The sequence below is a fragment of the Drosophila guanche genome, unplaced genomic scaffold (assembly GCF_900245975.1).
Source record: "Drosophila guanche unplaced genomic scaffold, DGUA_6, whole genome shotgun sequence".
In the NCBI taxonomy this organism is placed as follows: domain Eukaryota; kingdom Metazoa; phylum Arthropoda; class Insecta; order Diptera; family Drosophilidae; genus Drosophila; species Drosophila guanche.
In genome coordinates this window covers 4,879,842-4,899,439 of record NW_022995750.1, presented here as the reverse complement: position 1 = coordinate 4,899,439, position 19,598 = coordinate 4,879,842, and the positions used below count along the sequence as shown (strand labels likewise).

Sequence of the window (19,598 nt, the reverse complement as noted above, 5' to 3'; positions counted from 1 at the left end):
TTAACTGCATTTTGTTTAATTTAAACAAGTTTAATTCAAAGTCAGTGAACCGTAAAGCCAATGCAGAGAATGGGTAATAGTTTACTTTTTGTTTTTAAACATATGTGGGGTGTTGCGTAATGGTTGGGGGGCTCAGTGGCTGGATTCTAGTAATATGCCCGACGTGGATTATTCTGCAAGAGAAATGTAAAAGCTTAGTGGGACATATGTATACATAGCTATGCACACTCACCAGTGGATTGGGTCGAAAGCGATAGGCCAACATCATGCGCTTCCTATATGCATCATATTCATTATCGCAATCCTCTGGTGCTGCAGCGCTGCTGACACCAAGTCCCTGATTGCCATCACGCTGCGGTGCCCTGTTTAAAGCAAGAAACCACAACTTATGTTTCGTTAAATCAAAAGAGTTCCCATCGTTCAGCCTCACTTACTTGTTCACGGGATCTACAATACCGGCACCATCCTGGCCCAAACCTTGTCCCTCCTTCCAGCCCAGTTTCTGTAGCATTTGAAAGCCAATATTGTCCTCCTTGAGCTTGTACTCCTTGTAGTCGCTAAGATCTGGCTGTCTGTTGTTCTTCTTGGCCTCGTATTGTTCCATGAACTTCTTGAGCTCCTCGGGCGGCAGGAAATCGCCAATATGATGCTTGCCCTCGCTCTGTTTGGTCAAAGCGTTTGCCCACAGCGAGGTGGCCTCCATTTCGGCATTACGCAGCTTGTGCTCCCATGTACCACCCTCAATATCCTCATCGGAGTCGTATTCATATTTGAATTTTCCGCCACGTGCCAGTCGATCGATTTCCTGACGCTTGCGCATCATGTCCTGATACAACAGATTGACCTTGTAGTGTTCCTCGCACTGCTTCCACTGCTCATCGGTGAGCTGGGTGGAGCCATAGTTAAGGCGGGCATACTGCAGCAGGGCAGGATCTGTGCGCGTAATGGTGGACAGCATGGGCTTGTTCTGATTGGCAAAAGTGCCCGAGGAGCCTAAAAAGAGATTCGATTAGAGAAGGACTCATGGATTCATGATAATGGATAATGTTTGAAAACTCACTTGAGCAAGGCAGCAGCTGTTCCTTTTCGCCCCAGCGACTCTTGCGTTCGCGCTTCCTCCGCTGCCGCTGAGACTCCTTGTCCTCGGCGTCGTCTAGTTCATCACCATCGATACCGGCAGCTGCCGCCTCCTCACGCTCGCGACGCTCCTCATCGCTGAGCTCATTGCGGCACTCGATGCGTCGCTTGATGTTGTCTCGATTGCGATCCATCATCCCACGCATATACTCATCATCCGAATCAAAATCCGCACTGATGGCCGACTCTGGGTCGTATTTATCCGCCGCCGAGTTGCTATTGTGCTCTTCCTGGTGTGGTGGCAGCTGCTGCTGCTCCTCCTTCTGCTGATTATGCTCCCTGCTCAGCTGCTTTTGCTGTTCCCGCTCCCGTTGTCGCTCAATGCGTTGCCGCTCGTAGTCAAGGAGTTGGGATCGATAGCTTCGATACTGCTCGCAGTTCTTATCATAAAGAAACCTATTATCAAAATTCAAAAGAAGTGAAACATATAATGAAAAGTGCTCAATGCTAATCACGTGTTCGAAAGACATTATATGAATAACTGTTTTTTGGTTTGAGGCGGCGCCCATTGAGATCAGGAATGCTTTCTTTCAGAGCATTCCCACGTGCCAGCTGTTCCTCCAGATTACAGACGATGATCGAGTACGAGGGACGAGTACGAGGGTTACAGAGTGCTTTTCGACGAGTCCATGCAAACATACTCCCTACAACCTACACAACAGTCTGTCCAGTAAGTCTGTCAAAGCCTCATAAGCCACAAGCAACAAACAACAAAAATCTGCATCTTGTTTGAACATTAATACGAAATATTATTGATTTAATTCTTTAGAAATATTTGTGGAACATTCGTGCTTTGGCCTTGCAAAATTTCTTATGGCAATAGAATTAGGAAATTTAATTCTAGAAATTTAAACTCAAACAACTAAGGAATTCTGTTCAATTCAGCTAAAAAGAGGTAGTAGCAATACAATATACAAGCAATTACTTTTATAATTAATTTATCTAGAATTAGGGACTTTCTGTCTGTCTGTATGTTTGTTTGTTTGTATACCCTCCCACCCGCAAATGTCCTTCAACTGCTGAATGCATGTCTTTGGTCTGCGCGTTTCGGTAATCAAATGTACAGGTCTCATTTACCACAAAGCCGGATGCAATTCGCTTCTATGCAAACGTATTTTATCTTCATAATCTTCACCATTATCCGCGACCAGTGCGATTAGGTTTTCTAAGCACGTTGGCAATTGTATGCACGTTTCTGAAAAAACTACATAAATTGCTTTAAAATCGTGCTCAAACGATTCGTAAAATATATATCATGTAAATAATAAATTAAATGAAAGGGATGTCTGGATGTGGATGGGGATTTGGGAGTTTGGGGTAGAGTATGGAAGGAGGAGTGGCTGTGGCTGTGGCAGAACAGAACAGACAGCAAAAATTGCTACAATAACACTACACACCTTGCGGCAGTGGCCTTGGTGGTGGCTCTACAACCACTGGATGTGGGTGCTGCTGAAGTTGTTGTGGTGGCTGAGGTGGCGGTGCAACTGGTCCTCCATGCTGCAACTGATGCTGTTCCAATTCCAAGTCCAGCTCCAATGGTGGCGGAGGAGGCGGTGGGTGAGAATTAACTGCCGCAGCAGCAACTATATGTTCCGGCAGAAGGCCAAGCTGCTCCGGCGCCTGTCCACCAATGGTGGGTATTTGTATGGCTTCTAGATTCACTTGAGGCTTTGGTATCGCATTCAAGTCAAAGTCCTTCGGCGGCGGAATGGCATTCAGTTGCATGCTCTCAACTGGCCCTGGTCCAAGTTGCATGTAAATTTGACCCATATTGGCCAGAGCAATGGGCATCTGGGGAGGTGGAGGTGGTGGCGGTGGTGCAACGGCAGATGGATGCAGCTGCATGGGCAGATGCCCATGGAAGAAGGTTGGCATTTGCATGGTCTGCATTTGCGGTGGTCCCTGTTGCATCAGTGGCTGATTGAATGGATTGAATGGTGGTGGCGGCGGTGCTGAAACTGCCATGCTAAACGCCAGGTGACTGCTTGCCGAGCTGGTCACAGTGATGCTGCAGGGCATGGAGGTAGCAATGCTCCCAGCGGAACTGCTGATTGCAATGGGCATTGAGTCCATCTGTGGAGTGTTGTCCTCGCCACCCGAGTTATTGTCATCATTGCTGCAAGCAAGGGTAACTCTTACATAAAGGAAACTCCTGTGCATTTGCTGCGTTACTCACCTGAGCGCTGGATTGGTTATCATAATGGGTGCCGGGGGTTTCTCATGTTTCTCGAGAATTTTCTTAAAGTTCTCCAAAAACGAACCGTCATTGCAGAACGTGTTCTGCACTTTGGGTGGCGGCTGTTCCACACTGGGCTGTGGCAGCTGCTGGCGCTTCAGGCCAAATGAGATTTTACCAGTCTTGCTCGTGAAGCTGTTAAGCGTACTCTTGGTCGTAGTCGCGTCATCAGCTTTTCCCTTTCCAGCTGCCGTCTCGCTGCTCCCCGCCTCCAGGCCATTGCCCTCTTCTATTGGGGCAGCTGCGCTGGAGGACAGTGTTATGTCCACCGGTAGCGGGGGCTCTTCCTCCACCTCTTCTTCGTCTGCAACGGGGGGTGTCTTCAGAGGAGGTGCTTCTGTGGTCTTGAGTTGCGCCTGCAAATTTTGTGCTGCAGCCACCGCCTTCGCCAATTGGGCTGTTCGTTGCTTCTCGAGTATTTCCTGGCGCTTCTTGGCTATTATCTCCTCCTGCTTGGACATTTGAGCAAATCGATCGACTCGGGGGTGATTTCGTTGAGCCATATTTTCTGTTTTTTTTTATTTTCGATCCAATTTCCAATTTTTTTCCTGTTTTTTTTCGATAGGGCCAGTGACTTATCGGGATTATCGATAAAATATACAGTGAGGTTTTCGAAAATATACCAAAAAATACTTTTTCATTTTCTAAATATACCGTGAATCTAAAATCATTTTCCTCGATTTTGATGATCAATTTAATATTACCAGCTGGTTAGGACCTTCTCCGCAGGATTTGCTGATTTTATGACACATCTTTCCTCAATTGATTGCATAATAAGGTTAAAACTAAAAAGGCAACCAACAAAATATATTTGCTATACTTAATAATATATGTAAATCCATTTACACAACTGCTTTTAACCTTTTTATATGTTTTGTATGTGCTTCTGCAAATTTTTAAAGTAATTCATTGAGATTGTGACTGTTTCGAATCTTTTCTTTCCGACCGAATTTCTGTCTCTAAAACAATTATTTGTTTGCAACGCTCTTGATCTCGGATCGTAAGCAATTGCTTAGATTATTTCAATCAATATTCTGAGATAAATTTTCAAAATCTCTATTTATATTTTGCAATGGATCTGTTTCAATATTAGTCCCATAGCAGTTGATACAATTGAAACAATTGGAGCAACTATGGAATGTGGATCAACTATTGGAAATTCTCTAATGTCAATGGGTCCCATCGCAATATCTCCAATAATTTCGATTGGATCAACTGCATTTACTGTAATTTCGAAAATTGTATTATTGGGAAATGCTACAACATTTTTTGTTACCATTTGCTGAACAAGCCAACTTGTTCATGATATATTTTTTGTAGCGGTAAAACTGTACACGAATGAAAGAAAAGAGGAACGAAAAATCGCCAAGAAAGAAAGAGGAAAGAATATCTATTTTATTACACGCTATTTATATGTACATATGTACTTCCAGAAATTTCACCAGACATGAGGACGGTGCAAAAGCGCTGGCGCGAGCTAAGGGCCTGGCCAAGGCTCGACCGAGGGTCATTAGTTCATCGAGGTGCCCATTCTGCTTGTGATATCCAGATGAATCGGAGACAACAGGTTGGATGGCAGGTCATTTCCACATTGAATCTGTCACTTTGAAACTGTTCCCCTTTAACTGTCTTTTGCAGGTCCGCAGGCCAATCTGGTGAAGAGTAACATTCTTATGTGGATTGATAGCGCCTCTGCCGGTCTCAATGCAGGTGCTGCCTCTGAGCTCCGATGAGTGGTTAGATTTACATCGCAACAGCGGCGAGGAGGCGTTGCCGGAGGATCCACAGTCCAGAAGACCATGGACTAAAGTCCCTGCCGGTGACCACAACAACAACCCGTGGTGGGTGGTGGCGCAACGTAAAATACTCGTCGCAGACCAACTTAAAGCCAGAAAATGTCGCACCCAATAGTGGTAGCCACCATTAATGAGGAGGATTTGGACTCTGCGGACGATAGCGAAGAGGATGATCTGCGCTATCCCACCCTAAGTGGCCACGACAGCAACGAGCGGGCCGTAACTGAATCCATCTGATGATGATGTCGACGTTGTCGACGAAGCGTTGTCATTTAATTACTTGTGATGCACATTCCCAGCTTTTGCCTGTCCCGGCGCCAGATGATCGCTGGTTTCAAAATGATTACAGCCTCCATTCGATGCCGATCTGCAAAAGGAACAATTGTTTACTTAAAAAAGGCGGAGAAATCAGCCACCAGCTGGCGCTCCTGCTGGTCTCCTCCACACCGATTTCTATAAAGAATTAATTTGTATTTCTTAATTGGAGCAGGGGGCAGCAGTTATCCAAAAATCCATTGAAATCTATTTTGAATTTGAGGCATGGCTGAAACGCTTTCGAGTGACTGTTCAAACTTAACTCACTGAAAGCCTTTTAAATAGGAAAACACTTTGTCCAAATTGGTGAAATAAAACTGCTTGTAAATGTTTTTTGTAGCCACCCATCCCCCCTGTTTACGAATAAATTCGAATGGGCACCGCTTTATTCAGATAAACTGCGTTAAAAATCTTTCAATTTCATCAATTTCTTAGTTTGCACTTAAACACCCATTGGTCAACAGAAGGTTAATCGGTCTCGGTCTATGACATATTTACTCGATTTAAATATTCTGTTTAATGTTGCCATCCAACTAAGACTCTCAGATTGCACAATACATTCGCCACAGGTTTATGACATCTTTTATTGGATTGTTTACAAAAATAAGGATATAATTGAAAGGGTTAGAAGAAAAACGAACAATATAAATATAAATATAAATATAATATTATATTATATTATATATATAAATATTATTATTTTGAATGTTTTGTTTATTCAGCAATTTGTTGCTGGCCACCCTGTAGTTTGTTATTATCTCTAAAAGATATACTTGATTTTTCATTGATTATAGCACTAACCAAATAGTATAGGTTAGTGATTTTTTGGTTAGTGATTATAGCCAAGGCTTTCCATAAATTTCTCAATTCGTGGACTTCCTTCCCTCCAAGGGTACTAAATGTTGCTTATTCCATGAAAAATGTTGGGGAACAGTGCTGCTTAGCTGCTAACTTTTAGCAGCATGCTGCTGATCCGTACAAATTATGTTGCCAACGGTAAAATACGTAAGTGGGAATGGAATTCAACGTAAGTGGGGATGGTATAAAGACTCATTGCTGCGATGAAAATTCCCATGTTGCGAGAGAGAAATATCCCTTAAAAAAAAAGAGAAAATGTCCTACGGAGAAGAGAGAACGTCCTCAAGGGATATTTGAAAAACATACGTAAGGGAGTTTGGATACCCTATATTATTGAATATACCTAACAAGTGGAATTTAATAAGCCGATTAAATTCATTAAATATACTATTATATAACAATATATCTTAAATAAACAATGAACTAAATTTCGTGGTCAAAATATCCTGAAAAGCATATAATATATGTTAAATGGTCACCCTGGCCAGTATGACCCAGACCCACATAAAATTCATTTTAAAAATATACCAAAGTATACCTTCTCATTCTAAAAGTATACCGATAATATATTGTAGTTCTAAATCATATTCCTCGATTTGTTTGTTATTTTTGATTTTACTAGCTTGCAAAGACTTTTAACACCGAAACAATAACTTAATCCGTTTAAAAAAATTAATTTGGATTATTCCAAATACTCCGATTTATTGGATTGTATACCTTATTACCTTACATTTTACAAATATTTATTTGAATTTTACATACTAGCATACAAACGAAGCATTTCCATTGATTTCATAATAACATTTTTCGCAAGGATAGCAGAGTGGTCGATCATATCCATTTTAATTTGTCTACCTCAATACGTTTTTCAGCACTAGTGTCGATACACAAATCTTTTATTTCTATCGAGGCGCGTCCACCACTGAAATCCATGTCTCGATATTTCTATCGAGCCCTCTTTCTTACGATGAACCCGGTTAATTTTAACTGGATTTTAATTAATCAAATGAATGAAATTATATGTAGAAATTATATTAACGAATTAACAAACTCCCCTGCTTGGATTGAAACACACAGCGGAACCTTCCACTGCGATGAGGTTTTATTAAATTCAATTTTCAAAATTCCATGACAACCAACAATGGTTTTGAATGGGATTAGGCATAGATATTATTCAAAAACATTTGGATATATAGCAAACCTGTGTATATTTTGAATACAACAACACCAATTAGACGAAACTTTCTAGCAACACATTTATGTATCTTTGGCAGTGTTCAAAGTAATGGAACAATTCATATATGCTTTTTAAATATATATCATCAAAGTTTTAGCTTGGAAAAATTCGGTTAAGTCACTTTAGGAGAAACACTTTGTAAATAGTAGTACTAAATTTGAATAAATTGACCTAAATGCGCCTAAAAATACAAATTGTTAATAGCTCGAGTATATGTTTGGTATGTGGGGGGGTTATTCAATTGTTCTTCCATTTAACTAGTGGTACTTAGGCACTATCAATCCTTTCAACATATCAAAGCTATTTCCATCGGGTTGTACAGTTTCGATGGTACCAGTGGGTAGTTTCACCTTCAAGAAGCCAAAGTCGTCGATTCCAATTATTTCGGCATCTTTTTCCTGTTCGTTCTGAACGCAAATCTTGACGGTTTGTCCGCTGCAAAGAAGAGTTATTCTTAGGTAAGAATGCCTATAAAAAATGATGAACTTACCTATGCAGCCAGATGGAGTAGTATAAGGCATAAAAACTCTCAAAATCTCCATTCTGTATTTCAGCTAAGAGTCTTTCGATTTCATTAAATATCATGGCTATGAATTGCTCATATTTTAGCAAAGGTAGTTTATTCAGGGACCCCGCAGTGTTATTATGCTCCCGTATCATATCGTTAATGCAGAGGGTGGGCTTTGAATTGTTTAAATTGATTCCGCTGCCGATATTAACAATTGCCTGGGAGCCCAACAAAGTGGTGTTGACGACCAGTCCACCAATTTTATTGCTTCCATGTGAATAAATATCATTTGGCCATTTAAGAGATATGTCGAGAACCTGAAACACACACAATTAAAAATAATACACACACAATTAAAAATAAGAAATAAAAAATACATGCCTGATAAATATAATTTGCAGATTTAATTTTTTACACAATATGTAGCAAGTATATAGTTACCAGAAGGTGGATTTGGGTATATTATGGGGTATTTTATGCTCGTGTTTGACACTATCATGATGAATATCAAAATTGACGAGTGGTATATTTCAGTATATTTCTTGTGTTCGGACGTATATTTTCTCGACAAATCCGCAGTCACACTGTGGTGTAGAGAAATTTCGTGAGCGCAGCAACAACAGCAGAAACTATAAAAATTATCGCATTTTTCGCATTGGCAATGGTGTCTAGAGCTGCGGGCGTGTGTGTGTGAGCGCCTTAAAAACGACAACGAACCAGAAGGTTGACAAAAACGCTACAGAATGTGGAGGAAAGCCTCAGAAAATCGTGCCATCATCCAATCTCAGTGAGTGCGCGTCTGAAAAAATCAATCGGCGAGTTTTGTTGCAGGGCGGCCGTACGACAACAACAAAATGAGCAGCGCCGCCCAGCTGACGACGTCGGGAGTCAGCAACAACAATGCCACTGACTCCAGCTCGAATGCCAATGCCAACGAATCCGGGTCCAGCGACAGCAACCTAATCATTATTCAGGACATGATTGATCTCTCGGCCAACCATTTGGAGGGTCTGCGCACCCAGTGCGCCACCAGTTCGATGCTGACGCAACAGGAGATACGCTGCCTGGAGTCCAAGCTGGTGCGCTACTTCTCCGAGCTGCTGCTGACCAAGATACGGCTGAACGAACGCATCCCGGCCAACGGGCTCCTGCCCCATGCCACGGGCAACGAGCTGAAGCAATGGCTGCGCGTGGTTGGCCTTAGCCAGGAGTCGCTGAGTGTGTGTCTGACCAGGCTGACGACCCTGGAGCAGACGCTGCAGCTCACCGATGAGGAGCTCAAGCATATGCTGGCCGAGAATCCAAACCAGCGGGAGGAGGAGCTGCGTCGCCTGACCAGGGCCATGCAGAATCTCCGCAAGTGCATGGACACGCTGGAGGCCAATACGGCCAGCAACAACGACCCGGAGCAATGGCACTGGGACTCCTGGGACCGACCCATACACATCCATAGAGGTAGTGTGGGGAATATTGGCTTGGGCCTGGGCCTGAACACCGCCTCCCCGCGGGCCCATCACCGACAGCATGGCTCTAAGGGGAAGGGTGGCGGCAACGCCTCCTCCACCTCGCGCAGTGGCCGCCAATCGCCCACATCGATGGCAGCGACGGCAACGGAGGATATGACTGGCAGCACGCAGGGTTCCCAAATGACTCTAACTCTGACGCCGTCGCCACCCAACTCCCCGTTCACACCCTCCAGTGGGACGGCAGTGAGCAGCAGTCTGAATGGCACACCACAAAGGAGTCGCGGCAGTGGCACCCCACCGCCAGCCAGGAAGCACAAGACGACGCTGTTCAATCAGACGGTGGGGGATGGCGAGCCGCCAGCACCACCGCGCAATCGCCTGCCCACAGATCCCAGTCCGGATAGCCACAGTTCGGCCAGTTCGGAAATATTTGGCGAGAGCAGCAATAGCAATCCATTGGCTTCCATTGGGAATTCATCGAATGTCCTGCTGGTGCCCAGCTCCCCCAGCGTGGGCCCCGTCGGGATGGGGCACACCATCAAGCATCGGTTTACGAAAGTGCTTGGGTTCATGGCCACCTGCACACTGTGCCAAAAACAGGTCTTCTCCAGGTGTCTCAAGTGCACCTACTGCAAGTTCATTTGCCACAAAAGCTGTGCCCCCCATGTGCCACCCTCGTGCGGCCTGCCACCCGAATATGTGGAAGAGTTTCGTCACATCAAGGAGCAGCAGGGCGGCTACTCCACCCTGCCGCATATGCATGGCTCGAGCAAGGGATCGCCCCTGGTAAAGAAGAGCACCCTGCACAAGCCAATGCAGCAGCATCATGGCGACAGCAGTTCGCCCAGCTCCAGCTGCACCAACTCCACGCCCAGCAGTCCGGCTCTGTTCAATCAGCGCGAACGGGAACGCGAGCATCCGGACCAGGCTGGCAGCTATGGCGGCTCTTCGGCCGGCGGCGGCAGCAGTTCCAGTGCCAATCTCCTGCTTACGCCCTCCCTTACCAAGCACCATCAGCAGCAGAGTCAATTCAACTTCCCCAATGTGACCATTACCAGCAGCAGCGGTGCTGGCAGCGGCGGAAACGGCGGCAGTGCCTCGCACAATGTGCAAACTCTCATCTCTAACGAGAATCTGTCGGAGTACCAGGCGGCTCCCCCTTCACTGCCAAACAGCATGAACGGAGGAGGACTAATTGACAGCCTGGTGAACAGCTCCAATGGTCACATCAGCTCGCTCATCAACAGCCAAGTGTCGAACGTGTCGAATGCCTCAAATGCCACAAGCAGCCTCGTAAACTCCACGACCACAAGCACTACGAGCAGCTTCTTTCCACGCAAACTGAGCACTGCGGGCGTGGACAAGCGAACGCCCTTCACCAGCGAGTACACGGACACCCACAAGTCGAACGACAGCGATAAGACCGTGTCGCTGACGGGCAGTGCCAGCACAGACTCGGATCGGACACCTGTGCGCCTGGACTCCACGGAGGATGGAGACTCGGGCCAGTGGCGACAGAACTCCATTTCACTCAAGGAGTGGGACATACCCTATGGCGATCTACGGCTGTTGGAGCGTATTGGACAGGGGCGCTTTGGCACCGTGCATCGAGCACTGTGGCACGGCGATGTGGCGGTGAAGCTGCTCAACGAGGACTACCTGCAGGACGAGCATATGCTGGAGACGTTTCGCAACGAGGTGGCCAACTTCAAGAAGACGCGACACGAGAATCTGGTGCTCTTCATGGGTGCCTGCATGAATCCGCCGTACCTGGCCATTGTCACATCGCTGTGCAAGGGCAACACCCTCTTCACGTACATCCATCAGCGGCGTGAGAAGTTCGCCATGAATCGGACGCTGGTGATTGCTCAGCAAATCGCTCAGGGCATGGGCTATTTGCACGCACGGGACATCATACACAAGGATCTGCGCACCAAGAACATATTCATTGAGAACGGCAAGGTGATTATCACGGACTTTGGCCTGTTCAGCTCCACCAAACTGCTGTACTGTGATATAGGCTTAGGAGTACCCCACAACTGGTTGTGCTACTTGGCCCCGGAGCTGATACGTGCCCTCATGCCCGAGAAGCCCAAGGGCGAGTGCCTGCAGTTCACCTACTACTCGGATGTGTACTCGTTCGGCACCGTCTGGTATGAGCTGATTTGCGGGGAGTTTACGTTCAAGGACCAGCCGGCCGAATCGATTATCTGGCAGGTGGGACGCGGCATGAAGCAGTCGCTGGCCAATCTCCAGTCTGGCCGTGAGGTCAAGGATCTCCTAATGCTGTGCTGGGCCTACGAGAAGGAGCAACGGCCCCGGTTTGCCCAACTCCTGTACAAGCTGGAGCAATTGCCGAAGAAGCGACTGGCAAGGAGTCCCTCGCATCCCGTCAATCTTTCACGCTCCGCGGAGTCTGTCTTCTGAGGTGCACCAACAACAGCTGCTTGGGTTCTATTAACTATTAACTATTACAAATTGCAACTACTATGAGTATCTAGTACAATGTTCAATGTAAGCTGCTGCTGCTGCTGTCTAAAACCAATCAAATGTCTGTCTCGCCCACTCCCTTAAGTGAATGTATCCTCCTCTATACAAGGACTCCTCCACTCCTAAACAAGTTCAAAAATATATGCAAAAATGTGTAAATAATTCCTCAAACTCAAAAACATTTAAATTTCAACAAACAAAAATTATAGCAAAAACGATTTTAAAATTTAAGAAATTATATACAAAATATTGAATGCAGAACAGAGAGAAGAGAAGAAAAGCAGGAAAAATCACACAAATGTTAACTTTGAAAAAGACAAACCACGTTCAAAATGTTTAAATTGGAATACATGTATAGAATGAGAATATATAAATATATATATAGTAGGATCTAAAGTATGTAAATCGAACGAGGAGAGCACTACTGTGTGGCAAAAAATATCTAAATGTAAAATGTTGAAATCAGGTGAGCAATTTCTAAATTGTTAATTATGTGTAAGCAAAGCTATATTCTATCTGTATCTATGAATATATCTGTAATGGTATATGTATATGAGAGATACTAGTATGTAAATCAAATATTGTGCAGAAATGTTATGTAAATAGCAAAAAGGGAGTTTAAATGCAAAATTAAGCATAAATGTCAAATAAACTTATCACTACAACCAAATTATAATCAAATTGTTTGTGTATCTTCTGAAGTCTAAAGTGGAAAAATGAGATATTGGGTCACGCAGCGGGATATTAGCTATTTAATTCAGAATTTATAGATAATTGGGGCAGCCTGCAAAGCCATTTTGAGCCTCATTATCTCTCAGCACCCAAGCTGCTCTTTCCTAATTTGGCCTATAATATTTAACAGTCTATAAAAATGGTAGCAGGGACATCTTGTCGAGAGAAATTCTAGGAATATTATGAAATGAAGGACAGAATTTAGGGCTTCATTTGGCATGTGATGAACGTCCATCGTTCGAGATAAATTCTCCGGCAACCCGAGGATGGACAAGGGAAAAGTGGAAAAAAGAGAAGAGGAGAACGCAGAAGCTAAAATACAAGGCCAGACCAAGAATCCAATACAAAAGACTCAAACCTGGGACAACGAATAGAAAAGCAATACAATCGAGAAGGGACGTGTGAGACGCTTCTTACGCGTCAGTACTACATCTGCACCTTAGCGGTGTTTTGTCCAATTTTACATTTTTTCTTCAACTGTCATCTACATCTACAACACGCTCCTTTAGCTCGCCGCCCTTCCCTACACCCACACACTGCAGACTCGCGGCAGAGGCAGAGGCAGCGCCCGCACACAAAAAACGTGTGAGACGCTTTTTACGCGTCACAACTTTTATACCCGGCACTCAGGACTACATCTGCACCTTAGCGGTTATTTGTCATATTTTACATTTTTTCTTCATCTGTCATCTACATCTACAACACTTCTCACACCAACACGCTCCGTTAGCTCGCTGCCCTTCCCTAGACCCACACACTACAGACTCGAAGCAGAGGCAGAGGCACCGTCCGCACACAAAAACGAGAAGGGACGTGTGAGACGCTTCTTACGCTTCACAACTTGTATACCCGGCACTCAGGACTACATCTAGATGTAGAAGACATCGCCAACCACTAGATATCGTTTACATTACAGAACACGTAGTAAAAGCCTACTAACTAAAATGGATCAAACAAATTGGATCAGTTAATATTTTCCAATTTATGAGATATTTAAAACAGCAATAAAATTGATACATTCTTGGACCGATAGGTTTCACAGCAAATTTTTCGAAAGTGGCACCATCTAGCGTTAAAAACCGAGTCTTGGTTAAAAGTCGGAAGAGTCAACGCCAGGGGGAGGGCAGAGGCAGGGGCCGAGTGAAGCAGAAGCAGAGTGTGAATGAGAGAATGTAAAAAGAGCAACAAAAGCTGCGGGACAGGGTGGGTTTAGCCACTGGAAATTAATTTATCCACTGTGGCTATAATAATGCTCCGATCGGATCCCAATTTGGTGATCTGAAAGATATGGCCATTTCCTACGGAATCGAGTTTTTAGTTTTCTTTTATCTTCAAAACTGTAGATTTGGGAGGTGTTCGCCCTTTTGCAGGGCAGAAGGGGGCGTTTATGAGATCATTTTTGAAATACACTGGTTTCAGTGTGAGCATACAGCAGACCGGAGCCAAAATTTGGTGGCTCTAGCTCTTATAGTCTCTGAGAACTAGCCGACAAACAAGACGGACAGACAGACATGGCTCTATCGACTCGGCTATTGATGCTGATCAAGAATATATATACTTTATGGGGTCGGAAACGCAGAAAACCTTCTGTGCGTTACATACAACCGTTATTCGCACAAATACAATATACCCTATTTACTCTTTGAGTACCGGGTATAAAAACTTGCCCATAGGTACTATTAAATATATTTATGTATCACTCACCCCGTATATTGGATGACTCCTTAGGGTATTGACAATGGCAGTACCAATTAGGTGCTGGATCAGAGGCAAACGAGAGCCCAATGGTGAATCCATGGCTATGTGAAGTTGCAGTGAAAACATGGCACAACCCAAAGGACTAAGCCACTGAAAAATAAAACATTAACAATCAGTCATAGTGCAACTATTTATAAAGCTAAACTATTCGCACCTGATTATTGCTGCGACCAACGCCTGCAGTCTGTTGAAGCGGCAACACGGCCAACCCGTTGATGAGCTCCAGATTATTGATCACATGCATGGAACTGCTGACGACAGGCGCATAGATGACCAGACGACCAATGTCCTCCGTGTGTAGATGCTATAGGAAATAATTATAAGATTAATAATTGTTCTAATAAATAAAATTCAACCATTTGACGCACATCAAAGTAATCTACGGTGGAGAAATCATCTGGACAGGAATGTATAAGTATGGGCAAGACATTATTGTTGGCCGTGGGTGGCTTATCATCCTTGCCACAGAATTTCATAGTCAAATTGGGTGTGGCTATGACATTATCGGGGCCACTGCAGCGCAGGCGTAACTTGTCGAGGAGTTCAAATTTGGACTAAAAGAAAGAAACATTATTTTAGGAGTAATCAAAGTGAAACACCGTACAACTTTCGTACCTCATGGCGTCCCAGGAAATAGGCGTGCTTGTATACCACTCCTGGCTGGGACTGTCCTACTCCTACGCCTTCATCTGCCTTCGCGACCTGTACATCCAAGTATTTGCTCAAGAGATCCGCAAAGATCTCTAGACGAGTGCGTTCGTACTGCTTTAAGATGGAATATTTGGCCTCATCCGCTTCAAACTCGCTAGGATTTGTCTCCAAATGAATCTGTTGGTAGAGGAAATCATTTGATCTCAAGTAAGTAAAAATCGAGAGAAAGATGGGAGTATAATTGTACCTGCGAGAAGACGGCCTTGCCACCGCTCTTCAGGCTATTGGCCAGCAATAGACTGGGCGTGTTCCAGGTCTCCTCAGTGCCCAGCACTTGGACATCCAATTTGTGGCTGTGGCCGGCCAGATCTTTCAGTTCCATGGACCTTGGACATACTAGAGCTCTGAGCAGCGTTTCGTTTGTTTTTTTGTTTTATGGTTTTCGGTTTATGTTTTTTTGTTTGTTGTATTTTATTTTGGTTAATGGTAGGTAGGATTATAATAGTGATAGCACACAGATATAGGAAGCACACACAGAGATGGAGAATGGGCAAGGACAGGAAGAGAGAAGAGATCGATCACACAGGCACGCAGAAAGAATTAGAAAGGAAAGGGAAATTTCAAGCAGTAACAAATAAAAGAATCCAATTTAAAAACGACATTTATGTATGTTAATTCATTCATAGATTTTGGAGGAAAGTTAAGTTAAAATAAAATATTATTAGAAGAAATTCGTTGAAATAGGAGGAATTCCAACAGGAAAATACGATTATGAAATGATGATCAGAAAATAAGCCAAATACATAGAGATTTGAAGCCAATTTGAGCCATGAAAACATTTGAGAAACAATATATAAGAATTGGAATTAGTTAGAAATTGTTTAGTTTTAGCAGGGTTATTTCAATATAAATTCTCCTAGGGATTCTGCGCAAAATATAACTTATGGAAGATTCCAATGGTTATCATTTGCGTTGGCCTACACAGCACTACTATAAGGGAAAATTCGTTGTTTCAACTTTTGGCATTTAAACAAATATTTGTACAATTTAATACTGTTTTAGTTTTAAAAATGTATTTTCATGTTTATTTTTGCAGTTAGCTCTGCAGTCTTTTTACAGCTTTTTTAAAGTTGCATTTAAATTTCATTGATTAAATGTTTTTAGTTGGCATCTAAAACCCACATAAAATGTATTCAAAAATCTGTATTAAGGAACTTGACTGCCTGTTTCCATAATGGAATTTTATTGCACATAAAGCTGAACTCAAAACACAAGTTTGACCTTGACCAATAGTAAAAATACGTTAAGTCCGTAAACAATTAAAAAAGTATCTACAAAGAGCTGTAGTCAAAAGTCAATTCAAAACCAAAATTACCTTTACAAAATCTGAAAAAATTGTACAAAAAATTGTGCATTTTCCAACATAGTAAACTGTAGCAGCATTGGAGGATTTCCCCTTTTAATAGTGCGCCTGCTGTTATGCAGTAGATAAGCAATTTGCTTTAGATTTTTGGGTGTATAAAACATGCAATATAGTAGAGTATATTTTATATATGCTCTTAGGTTATGGATATTAGTGGTACTTTTGTCATTATAGGCTACAAGTTAAGAGGTCTTCAGTCTGCATGGGGATTAGCTTTCTTTTCAGTGTATTTCAAAGCAACAGCACTACTTACGGTCTACGGGAATGCGACTTTGCCGACTCTTCGCTGTCTGTGGAAAAGTGCTTCTTCACTGGCGATGGCTGATAGCAGAAGATGTGGTGCATCATCTTAACCCGCTGCCACTTGTCATAGGAGAACTGTACCAATTCGTGCTCACGAACCTGCCAGAACAGAAACAAAAGTAATTACAATACAATCCACTCAAGAGTACTCCAAAATGTCACCTCTGCTGTGCGATAGTTGGGCAGAATAAAGTGTAGTATATCCGAGCAGAGGCTCAGCACCTTGCCGCCATGCAGAAAGTAGTCCACAAGTATTTGTCCAATCCCGGGCGAAACCGAGCCGCACACCACCAGCAGCGCTGTCTGCTCCGTCCAATGCTTTTGGGCTGCCTGCTGCGGCATCAGCGGATAAATGGTGTAAACATTCCGTTCGAGCAGCTGCTGCAGCGTGGCCAGCGTAGAGTCCCTGGCACTGGCACTGTCCGAATAGACCAACACATTCAGAGGCTTGCTCTCCTGCAGGCTATCCTTATTGCGCCGTAACACGGGACGTGCAGCTGCAGTGTTAGCTGGCGGTGAAATAGGTTGCACCACCTCAAAGGTCTTCGCAGGCTTCACGGCCTCCACAGTAATGGATGGCAGAGTGGCCTCCACAGTAATGGCAGCTGGCTTCACAGCCTCAACGAGTTTTCTGGGTGTAATCGAAACCGCTTTAGTCGGAGTCCCATCCACGGATGTTTTCTGAATCTGTGCTGCCTGGGCAGCAGCCAGCTTCTCCAGCTCGCTTTGGGGATTGGCTGCTTGCGAGGCTTCACATTTGGTTGGAGTTGCTTTGGCTTCGCTTTTGCCTGGCGGGGACTTATCCGCGCTTTTAGCGGGAGTTGACTGGGCTTCGCTTTTAGCCGAAGATAGTTTTGAATCGTTTTTAATTGGACTGATCTTGGCGGCCTCGTTCTTGGCAAATGATGCCTCACTCTTGGCGGGACTCGAAGCTCCCCTGGGCGGGGACAAGGCCGCTGTTTTATTGGGCGTGGGTTCTACCACAGCGACGGCCTTGGGCACGACGGGCGGCTCTGGTGTCTGGGCAAGGAGATCTGGCTTTATGAGGCCCGTTTTACCCTCGGTGCGATTCTTTTGGTGCTCAAACTCAGTAGCCTGATGGGCCAGCACACTGACAGCACGCAAATCCTCCAAGTGCTTCTTCCAGCCTTCCTTTTCCAGGTCAGCGGTGGTGCGAGACTGCCGCTTCAGATGCTTGGCCAGCAGCTCAAATGGCTGTGGGTCGCCGGAGCGCAAAACAGCTGCAAGCATTGAGAGAACCATTCATTAGACGAGAGTTAGATGGGGCATTTGGGAGTATAAATGATGATGATTTCAGTTTTCCGCTTACACTCAATCCTCATCAGGGGCAGGTCATCGTTTATGCATAAATTATTTCGTAAAAAAGTCGCTATCAACAGTTGGGTAAAGTGCTCCACATCGGTCTCGACGAGCACCGCCAGGTGGGAGTCTATTTTCCAAGCAATTAGCTTACCATAATCTTCCAGCTGATGAGCGCCAATGCCATGGAACGGGTCACAGGTCGCAGGTCATGCAAGCAAAAGAATGAGAGATGAAACATAACTGAGAATACTTTTGTATGACGCCAGCTCTTTGTATCGATTTAACTAGTTCAGGCATGGGTTATGCATGTACATCCTAATCACATTACCGCACGCACTGCCACCACCCAACACGACCAGAAGGGTCGTGGCCATTAAACTGTTTAGTTTATGGCTTGCAAAACCGTAACAGAGAATACCCTATTGACGTACCCGCACAGCTATGGTGTCCAGGGTGCTCTCCTTTTGGCCCGGCTCCACCTGCGTCTCCAAGAGCAGCTGCATATGCTGTTCCTTGTCCGTTGAGAGCGTCACTCGCTTGGGAGGCGGCTGCGACGACTCAGTTGGCGTGGTCACCGGCGTCAAGATGTCGGCTGCGTAGGCAAATGGCAGCAGGGCCGGAGCCGCCGGAAAGCTTATCCACGGCGCGATCTGAAGCGTCTGCAGAGGGCGCAGGCAGCAGCCGTGCTGGTTTCCATGCAACCATAAAATGTCCGTGACCTTGGCCGCATTACGATTGCCGCACAGCTCGGAGCTGGCAAACGAGGGATCTGCACAGGGAGCAGGATTGGGAATTAGCTAATAAAAATCATCGTCATTCGATTCTCACCAAAGCCATCATCACTGCCCGCTGGCAGGGCATAGAAAGCAATACTCGAGGGCTGTGCCAGGTGCTCGGCGATTTTGTTGCAGACCTTCTGGATGCGCCAGGATTGCAGGACGGTGGCACTCACGTAATACAGGGTCAACATTTTATGTTTTACCGTAGCTATGCCCTCTATGCCATTTCACAGTGAAAATCAATGTGCGGTTTCGTAATTTCCTTCGGCAAAGAAGCAGCAAAAGGCAGCAAGAGGCAACGGTTGCTATGTCCACGGCCCCAAGGAAGTGTTCTACAGCGAAATTGACACACTTTTTGCACTCCTTTGCTCCCACTGACATTTATTGTTGATTACTGCATTCCACTTCCACACACCACACATACACCCCCATGTATTAGGAAGCTTTATCTCTCCGCACGAACAAATTTTGTTTGGGTTGGGGGCCAAGAAAGCGCGGCAGACGTGTGCTTCTTCTTATTGACAAATGTTGCCATTCGCCGGGAAGCGTGCACAGCCAAACATTGGCCATTCGGAGAAAGACGGAG

At 44.8% G+C, this 19,598-nt stretch overlaps 3 protein-coding genes across 10 annotated transcripts; 1 reads left to right on the top strand and 2 right to left on the bottom strand.

The window, feature by feature from the left end:
* Positions 1-34: 34 nt before the first annotated feature.
* Positions 35-3,948, bottom strand: LOC117585942 (SURP and G-patch domain-containing protein 1). 4 transcript variants are annotated; one of them, XM_034275712.1, is made up of 7 exons: positions 3,314-3,947; positions 2,535-3,253; positions 2,215-2,341; positions 1,061-1,533; positions 435-993; positions 233-362; positions 35-173 (listed from the first exon to the last, which is right to left on the bottom strand). In XM_034275712.1, the coding sequence occupies exons 1-7, from the start codon at positions 3,874-3,876 to the stop codon at positions 147-149; spliced, it is 2,598 nt and encodes an 865-aa protein (XP_034131603.1). In that variant the 5' UTR covers positions 3,877-3,947; the 3' UTR covers positions 35-146. The 4 variants fall into 4 exon arrangements, with proteins under 4 accessions (XP_034131603.1, XP_034131604.1, XP_034131605.1 ...); XM_034275713.1 differs by having other exon boundaries at positions 2,215-2,332; XM_034275714.1 differs by lacking the exon at positions 35-173 and having other exon boundaries at positions 269-385; positions 3,314-3,948.
* A 3,453-nt stretch (positions 3,949-7,401) lies between these two features.
* LOC117586572 (biotin--protein ligase) lies at positions 7,402-19,228 on the bottom strand. Of its 5 annotated transcripts, none has more exons than XM_034276732.1 (12): positions 19,062-19,228; positions 18,665-19,002; positions 18,241-18,397; positions 17,073-18,151; positions 16,861-17,009; positions 15,432-15,588; positions 15,149-15,361; positions 14,902-15,087; positions 14,688-14,837; positions 14,480-14,623; positions 8,070-8,404; positions 7,402-8,014 (listed from the first exon to the last, which is right to left on the bottom strand). In XM_034276732.1, exons 1-12 carry the CDS (start codon positions 19,201-19,203, stop codon positions 7,837-7,839), a joined length of 3,228 nt encoding a protein of 1,075 aa, XP_034132623.1. In that variant the 5' UTR covers positions 19,204-19,228; the 3' UTR covers positions 7,402-7,836. The 5 variants fall into 5 exon arrangements, with proteins under 5 accessions (XP_034132623.1, XP_034132624.1, XP_034132625.1 ...); XM_034276733.1 differs by having other exon boundaries at positions 14,480-14,627; positions 14,692-14,837; XM_034276734.1 differs by having other exon boundaries at positions 15,432-15,570; positions 19,062-19,203.
* On the top strand, positions 8,660-12,386 carry LOC117586573 (kinase suppressor of Ras 1). The gene has a single exon (XM_034276738.1). It carries the CDS (start codon positions 8,942-8,944, stop codon positions 11,978-11,980), a length of 3,039 nt encoding a protein of 1,012 aa, XP_034132629.1. The 5' UTR covers positions 8,660-8,941; the 3' UTR covers positions 11,981-12,386.
* Positions 19,229-19,598: the final 370 nt, after the last annotated feature.

What these genes read in the sequence shown, in the direction of transcription:
- LOC117585942 (XM_034275712.1), bottom strand. Translation starts at nt 3,876, where the DNA reads ATGGCTCAACGAAATCACCCCCGAGTCGATCGATTTGCTCAAATGTCC. An exon ending in ATAACCAATCCAGCGCTCAG is followed by an intron (nt 3,254 to 3,313) that starts GTGAGTAACGCA and finishes CCTTGCTTGCAG; the next exon opens with CAATGATGACAATAACTCGG. An exon ending in GCTTTCGACCCAATCCACTG is followed by an intron (nt 174 to 232) that starts GTGAGTGTGCAT and finishes TTTCTCTTGCAG; the next exon opens with AATAATCCACGTCGGGCATA.
- LOC117586573 (XM_034276738.1), top strand. Translation starts at nt 8,942, where the DNA reads ATGAGCAGCGCCGCCCAGCTGACGACGTCGGGAGTCAGCAACAACAAT.
- LOC117586572 (XM_034276732.1), bottom strand. Translation starts at nt 19,203, where the DNA reads ATGTTGACCCTGTATTACGTGAGTGCCACCGTCCTGCAATCCTGGCGC. An exon ending in GCAAGGCCGTCTTCTCGCAG is followed by an intron (nt 15,362 to 15,431) that starts GTACAATTATAC and finishes CTCTACCAACAG; the next exon opens with ATTCATTTGGAGACAAATCC. An exon ending in CCACCGTAGATTACTTTGAT is followed by an intron (nt 14,838 to 14,901) that starts GTGCGTCAAATG and finishes TATTTCCTATAG; the next exon opens with CATCTACACACGGAGGACAT.